The sequence below is a fragment of the Ursus americanus genome, unplaced genomic scaffold (genome assembly GCF_024610735.1).
Source record: "Ursus americanus isolate L20-20 unplaced genomic scaffold, mUrsAme1.1.p SCAF_68, whole genome shotgun sequence".
Classification (NCBI taxonomy): domain Eukaryota; kingdom Metazoa; phylum Chordata; class Mammalia; order Carnivora; family Ursidae; genus Ursus; species Ursus americanus.
Window position 1 is genome coordinate 1179325 of NW_028273650.1, and position 8164 is coordinate 1187488.

Below are 8164 nucleotides of genomic sequence, written 5' to 3' on the forward strand. Positions count from 1 at the left end.
TTTAAAAATGAGGCAACTGGGTCTCATTCTAATTATAATGGGAAACAATTGAACAGTTTAACTACAGAGGATAGCAATATCTGCTTCTTCGTTCATTTCCACCCCATCATAGTGCCCACATTTACACAAGGCCAAGTGGGAAAGTGTTCCAATATTACATTGTTGGAACCCAGGCCTCTGTTGAGCGGCCCTCCATGCCAAGTCCCACCCCTTCTTGTAATTCTTCCATCCTGAAAATTGTGCTTCAGATACACAGGGGACCACCCCACCCATGTTATATTATCCACATACACCTGATGATGTCTCTAAGAAGTGGATTCTAGCCTGATCCCCACTAAGCAGCTTGGGAAAGTGGGGAATATGTGAGAGACACAATGATTTAGGACTCAGAACTGGGAAAACAAAAAAGGTCTGAATTCAGCTCTGTCTCCTGAAACCTCAGACCCTGGTTACATTTCCAGAGAGTGGTGGCTATGGCATTTTTGGCTCATTGTGTACAGTTAAGGAGATGACATGGGGGAGAAAAGTAAACAGTTCGTTGCCAAGAGACGGCAGAGGCCAAGGTACTGGAATCTTGAAGAAGCGACCTCACTTCCTTGGTGATAGGCCCCAATTGAACTTAGAACTCTGGTAACCAGGCACATCCATTCAAAGAAAGCCTGCTTTCCAGCTCACTTGACTCGAGACGTTCAAGAGAACAAGATGTTCTGTTGCTGTATTCCTACTTTCAGGGGCTTTGGGCCCAAGAAAGTCCAGAGTGAGAGACTTTTATGTCACTGTAGACATTAGCTCAGCCTTCTTCTCTGAAGCTTCTGGTTATGTGGCAGGAGACACCAATAGGTAACACAAGGCAGCTCAGGGCAGCCCACTGGAGAGCAGGCAACAACAGTGATCCTACTTCAGCAGGCCCACACCTCTTGCCCCTCACTAAGTGTGTGTGTGTATGTGTATGTGTGTGTAGAGGAGGGGGCAGAGGAAGGATGCCCTTCCTGGGCAGAAGCAAGGTGCCAGGTGTTGGAACCTGGCCCATCTTTCATGTTCACACCCCAGGTCATAGCAGGCAGGATGAGAAGCTGAGTGCTGGGGACCAAGCTCAACCACCTGTATGTTAATCATGAGCCCTAAGGTTTCATCTGGCTTCCTCTTTGTTGGATGTCTTTTCTGCTACTCCTCTTAGCCTTAACTGGAGAACACGATTTCTAATGGGGCTGGCCCCTTGTGGCAATGTCCCGTGAGGCCACTAATGTCTCCTGGCCCCATATATATGGGGCACTGTATTTTCGGAGCTGCACCCAGGAGATCATTGATGAGCTGGTCTGTGACTTCAACTATTCCAACTTCCTAGACAAGTGTCAGGTGCACCAGACCACCCAGGATCAGTGCTGCCTGAGGTGAGAATGGGAAGAGGGTTCTCCACACCCAGGGCCCCCACACAAATATGGGGGCAAACCTGTGGCCCTCCTATTCTCACATGATAGCTACAACCACAGGTTTATCTATCTGCCCTGTACTTAAGTACACATCAGATACCTAGTAGCTATCATGTGAGAATGTGCATCTGAGAGGGGAGTAGAACCAGAGGGATGAATAGTTGGAGGGGAAGAGTCCCCCTTGGGAGGAGCCACCTTGAACAGCAGCGTGGAGCTTGGAGTTTGTGAGGATGATCAGGATGCAAATGCCCTCCTTCCTTCCCTCGTCTCTATTTGCTCCTGGGCCATCCTGTCCTGGGCCCCTCAGTGAAAAGGAATAGAGTGAAATCCAGGGACTCCAACCAGGCTCAGGCCACATTCTCAGCTTTCTGAGCTCTAGCTCTGACCTGTGACCCCTATCTAGGACACTAGTCTTGCATGTGAAATAGCTGGGTGAACAAACCTCCCCCTGTTCTCTAGGAGCTGTTCAAGAAGCTGCTGCCCCATCAGTGCCTGGACTCCGTCTGGTCCAAGCGCAATAAGCCTGGCAATGAGCACCTGGCACCCACAGTCCGGGCCACTGTCGCCCAGTTCAACGGTGTGGCCAAGTGTGTCATCACCACCTGCCTTGGCAACCCAAGCATGACAGCCCGGGACAGGGCCATGGTGGTGGAGCACTGGATCAAGGTGGCCAAGGTATGCAACGGGAAGCCCAGCCGAGGTGCTCTCCTGAGTCTCGGGCACTGCTCTTCCCTTGATCAGGTGTCAGGGTGGAAGGCCCTGGTCTTTGCCCTAGGGACTGTGCAGTCCCTAGGCTCTTCCTTCCAGAGGCTGACTGTGACTTGCATGGCCCAATGTTGGGATGCTCAGTTCCTCCTTGACTTCTTCCTTGGAGTGAGGTAAAATCCTTTCTCTCCCAGCAGTGGGACTCTCTGGGCCTCACGTGTGACCTTCGGCAGGTCCCTGGACATCTGCTTCATCCAGGAGGAGTGATTTAAACTGAGGGTGACTGAAGCTCTAGAGAAAATCAGCCTCCACTACCCACGTGACAGCTCATTCTCTTCCCTCCCCAGGCCTGTCAAATCCTGCAGAACTACTACTCCCTGAATGCCATCGTCTCGGCTCTGCAGACTGTCTCAATATACCACCTCAAGAAGACATGGGAGAAAGTTTCCAGGTGAGACGGTCTCTCTGCATGGACGGACCAGCATAGATGAGGGATCTCCCAGAGGCCTGTCCTCTTCCCCCTCAGCCAGCTTGGACCTCCTGGGAAGCAGCAATCCCTGACTACAGGACCTGGGCTGGCAGGCGGGTCTCTCAGCCTCCCTGGAGAATAGGCCACCATGTCTCCTGCTTTAGAAATCAGTTTTCCTAAATGTTCCCCCACAAGGCTGAGCTGAATAAATATTTTCATGTGTTTACTTTACAACCACTAAACTCTGCCCAATTGAAACCAAAATTGACCAAAACAGAGCTGCTCAATTAATATGGGAATGGAGTCATAGGATGCCCTACATCAGAGCTCTGTCCCATGTCCTACAAAGACCTTAGTGCTCAGAGGAACCCAGAGAAAACTGTTATCCAGCCAATTTGACACTTTGGGGTTCTCAAATAAAAGGGACTTGCACTCAACCCTGCCACATTATTCCTCCAATCGTCCTGCCTCCTTTCCCTCTATTCAGGAAGTGCTTTCAAAACTTTAAAAAGCTGGGCACTGAAGACAACCCACAGAGCAGGAAACTAGTCATCAAGGTAGCATGGAAGGTGCAGGTCTGGAAAGAGAAGAAGGGTGTGAGGGAACAGGGTCCTGCATGGATGAAATAGGGAATGGCCTGAAGCATTCCTTGGAGAGGGGAAGCCTTTGGCATGAATGTGGTGACAGGCTGGGGTGAAGATTCCGTTGGGGGTGGAACAACCAGGTGCTGCTCAACCAGATTCCCTAGCCTAGACACCCTGTCTCTCTGTGTCAACAGCTAGTCCAGATGGACACCTGTACAAACCTTGAAAGCCCAGAGGACAGGGCTCTGCTCAGTGATGGGGATGGGATGGGTTGAGGGCCACAACAATAATGATAGTAATACGATACTGAGTCCTCAGGAGACGATGGGAGGTAGGTAGAATTCTCACTTTTCCTGATGAGAAAACAGGCTCAGGGAGGCCAGACTTCAAGCTCAGGGTCACACATAGAGTGAATGTTGGAGCTGAGATTTGTCTAGAATCACACATGGCATGCTTAAGGATAATGTTTATCAGTTATCAGCTGACTTAAGTCAGATATCTAGGGTCTGAATTAAAAGATGGTGGGGGCAAGTGGACTGAGGGTATTACGGTCTCAAGGATCTTGTCCTTGGCCCTACAGGAGCAACCATCTAATAAATCTGCCACCCTGGTGATGGCCCTCCGGAGAGCCTAGAAGAAGAGGCTGCAGAAGAAAGTGAGTGTGCCTGAGACCCAGGGCCTCCAAAGTCAGAGGAGAGGGGCTTCTCCCTGAGGGCTGGAAGCCTCCAAATCAGTACAGGTGGGACTTCAACTCCAGCTCCACTTCCTGTTGCTTCTAAAATTCTTGTTTCAAAGTGACCAGCAGGAGGGTCTAGAAAGCTGGATCCAGAATGGGTTTCGGAATGGGGAGGAGCCCAGGGCTATATACCCGTCGATTTTCTAAAAGCAGGCCCTGGAGGTGATTAGGAAGAGTATGACGTTCTTGGAGGGTGAGGGGAAAGGGAATTGAGGGGAGACTGCTAAGGGTCCTAGGCTGCTCCATGTGGGAAACTGGGGTGGGCGAGGAGGCTGCAGCATTTTCAGGGGAGGGTCCCTGTGGGCACCAGAGAGCAGGGACTCATCCCAACCCTCCCCCTCATGACACAGGGTGTTGTCCCCTAACTTGGCACTTTCCTCACTGAACTGGTGATGCTGGATATTGCAATGGAGGACTATCTGGAGGTGGGTGAGCCTGAGGATTGTGGGGGAGGGACCAGAATCCGGAGGTTTGGGAGCAGAGCGCCCCTGTACTGAGCCCTGAGCTCTCAGGACTCGGCAAACCTCCCCTCATGACAGCCTCACGGCTACCCTGTGAGCCTGGGGGCTGTTGCCCATCTCAGGGATGAGCGAGGTGAGGCTGCAGTTAGGCCACGGCTCCCGGTGCCGAAGACTGGTGAAGCAGCAGAGCTTCCTGAAGGCAGGGCTGCATTAGGTCTGTCTGACTGGACCTCAGCCTCCCCCGGTGAGTTTGCCCGTGGAGGGAGAATGAAGTCAGGACCCTCCACGTCAGCAAGCACCTCAGTAGCCGCAGCAGCCCCTTCCTGCCTGAGGCTTCGGCCTCCCCCACTGTCTTCCGAGAGGGTGGTGCTGCAGGGTCCCGACCTGTAGCCAGTCCATCTGCCCCATGTCCTCCTTTCTCTGGACCCCAGAGCCTGGCCTACATCCCAGGCCCGCTATCTGTGTATGCACGGCCCCCTCACGGGTCCTGGCCATGGTGCAGCATGAGAAGGGATGGGAATCAAGTGCTCCTAAGAACCAGGGGCCTCATTCTGATGGACTTTGTCTGCTTTCCACGGGAATGAGATCAACGACCACAAAAGAAATAAGGTGAGCATATGTGGCGCTTCCCGCAGGGAAGGGTAGGGAGTGGGCCTCAGAGATGTCCCTGGGAAGAACATTGCTTGGCTCCATCCCCTCCACCTCACATTTCCTGGGATCCCTTGAGAAGAAAGCAGTGCAAGACCCATCCCATTAGGAGATGGGGACAGACGCATGGCATCCAGGAGAACTTCCCGGAGGAGAGGCTACTGATATTCACCTCTGAGAACAGGTGGAGACCGGATCAATCTCTAGGCAGGAGGGTGGCCATGTGTGCCAGGACCTGGGATGGGTGCCCGGTCCTGCTGCTCAACCCTCACCAGACCCTGCAGCTCCCGCTCCCCCCCCCCCCCCAAGGCTCCCTATACATCCTGTGCTTCTCTCTCTGCTCAGGAATACCAAGTCATGACGGACATCGTGCTGCTCCAGGTGGCTGCTGAGAATTACACCCTAGAGCCCGAGGATCCTTTTCAGGCCTGGTTCCAGGCTATGGAGTCGCTCAGCGAGGCTGAGAGGTGAGGCCCATCAGGATCTGGGTCGGTGAGGTTCGGGGTGGACTCTTTCTGCTGGCCACTCCTGGGATCCTCCTTCCCTGGGCAGCCTCAGGCCTTGTTGCCGGGGCGCCTGACTCCAGCTGTGGGCAAACACTGGCAGGGACTCTTGAATGGAAGCTCTTGGGCAACTCACAGGTATCCCTCTGTCCTTAGCTACTCCCTGTCCTGCCAGCTGGAGCCCCGGTCCTAGCTGGTGAGCAGCACTCAAGAAGGAGAAGAACTAGCCGCAGTCAACCTCAGGGCTGAGCAAGTGTCCAGTGGCCCTGCAGGGATTCCTCAGCAGCTGGGGATTTGCGGTGCATGCGCCCCATGTGTTCCACACCCCTTCCTCCCATCTATTTAGTTATTTGACGGGGGGCAATATTTATTCTCTTAAATAGTAAGTGGTAAATTCAAATATTATTATATTAAAGCCCTTTTTTTCTTTTAGAGCCCAAGAGTGTGGTTTGTTCTTTTACTTCCTACAGTAACGTAAAAGATATAGACTCTCATATTCATTCCTGAACTAAGGAATCTTAAAGCGTCATCAGCTATTGTATGTGGGAGGAAGGAGAAGAGCCAGTCCTCCTCCCTAGCTACTCATACAATCCCGAATTCCTCCATCACCACAACTGTGCCTGGAAGTTTGTTGAATGTTCCCTTCCTCGGAGATAGAGCAGAAAAGACTGTCCCAGGTCTTGACCTCCTGAGTAGGAAAGTCAAAGTGTGGACCTAGGCCAGTGTCCCCATTGCTGATGCTCTGTGCTACTGATCTGCACTTATCACTCAGCTACGGGATCATTAGTCACAGAGCAGGGGGGTTTCAGCATCCGTGTACACTCCCAAAGTACTAAAGTGTACACATTTCCCAAACACTGACCACGTTATAAGGTGGCCTCAGTGGTCACATAACCCAGAACAACTATAGATGGATTTAACAGCCAGCTCTGACATAGTCATTAGAGTGAAAGTCACATAGAAAGTCCACATGCTCCTGGTCAGTCCACTGATTCTGAGAGCTAAGAGGCCCCATGTAGGACAGTGTAGGCCAACATCTGTCATAGCTGAGGTCATTGCTTGTACATGGCCCAGAGCAGTTAAGAATCAGGAAGATAATTTAATGTAATTTATGACATCACCATACCATGAGAAATGCTCAAATCCTGTAAGTCTATACCCAAGATACAGTGGCAAATAGGAATTTAAAGTAAAACTTGGCTTTTAGCTTGGTGCCCATCACCCTTGTTGCAAATCTCCTAAACAGCTGGGTTAGGGAGTGTCAGTGTTCACTCCGTGCCTCCTTTACTTTCCCCATTGTGCAATCTTGGCACCCTTGTCACAGATCATTTATCTATGTACGTGTGAGTTTATTTGGGGGCTCTCTGCTCTGTTCCACTGGTCTACCGGCCTGTTTTTATGCTAGTACCATTCTGTTGGATTACCGTAGCTTTGTAATATGCTTTAAAGTCAGGAAGTGGGGGGATTCCATCTTTGTTCTTCATTCTCAAGATTGTTTTTGTTATTAGGGGTCCTTTGTGGTTCCATATATATTTTAGTGTTTGTTTGTTTGTTTGTTTCTATGCAGTGACATTGGGATTTCTGTAGGTTGCTTCCTCTAGGACCTGGTGGTTGACCTTACTGTTTAGTGTCCCAGAGTCTTAAGTTGTGCCCGTCATGTGTGCACGAGCCCAGAAATGCCTATACATGAATGATCAGATCAGGCCAGCAAACTACAACCAAGAAACAACCAGCGGAGGGCAAGTGACCTCTTTTTCATCTTTGGATTCTAGAACTGTGCTCTCCAGGGTGCTAGCCTCTAGCCACATGTGTCTGCTTATAATTAATTTTACACCAACATTCAGCGAATTAAAATAACACCACATTGCTCACTCACACTAGCCACATTTCAAATGTGCCCATACTAATTTGAATCTCAGGTGGTAAGTTTGGAGGTAAGAGCTGCAATGTGCCTGTAGAACTGAGAGTGTGAAAGCTGATTCATTCAGCATCTCTGTCTCATTCGAAGGTTTGTAACTGTGATCAATTCTTGTTGAAGGGCTCTGACTCCACCAAGTATAGAGAACTTCTGAGAACCCACAGGAAATATCAGGTTGATGCCGTATGACCCACAGAACCTCAACTAGAGGAGGAGGAAAGGGTGAGCCCCTCTAATTGATGTGTTTCTATATATCATATTTGTGTTTCTATAGATTTTCTTGTGGAGAGCATTCAAGATTCCAGTAGTGAGGAGGATGACTCTCCAGGTAGGGAACAACACTCAGGTAGGAAGCAATGCAAGAGGGTTCCGGGTACAGTTGGGTTGCACCTGCTGCTCTGGAGACTGAGGAAGGTGGATAAGAAAGCAGAAGGGTAGGGAAATATATGTACAAGTCTAATTTGTTCATTTCATATTTTAATGACATATTAGTAAGAGGAATGGAGTCCATAGGCATCAGGTGTGCTGTGTTTGCAATCATTTTTGCTTTCCTATTTAAAAATTCTTTCCCATGGGGGCGCCTGGGTGGCACAGCGGTTAAGCGTCTGCCTTCAGCTCAGGGCGTGATCCCGGCGTTATGGGATCGAGCCCCACATCAGGCTGCTCCGCTATGAGCCTGCTTCTTCCTCTCCCACTCCCCCTGCTTGTGT

General features: G+C 50.6%; 1 protein-coding gene across 1 annotated transcript in view; it reads left to right on the plus strand.

Moving 5' to 3' along the window:
• Positions 1-8164, plus strand: part of LOC123786486 (uncharacterized) — a 224356-nt gene that overhangs the window by 61007 nt on the left and 155185 nt on the right. Inside the window, exons 3-8 of the mRNA XM_087860545.1 lie at positions 2483-2586; positions 3769-3927; positions 4275-4349; positions 4464-5217; positions 5379-5500; positions 7104-7782. Coding sequence (XP_087716671.1) covers positions 2483-2586; positions 3769-3822 — 158 coding nt within the window. The 3' untranslated portion in view covers positions 3823-3927; positions 4275-4349; positions 4464-5217; positions 5379-5500; positions 7104-7782. The remainder of the gene's footprint in view (positions 1-2482; positions 2587-3768; positions 3928-4274; positions 4350-4463; positions 5218-5378; positions 5501-7103; positions 7783-8164) is intronic.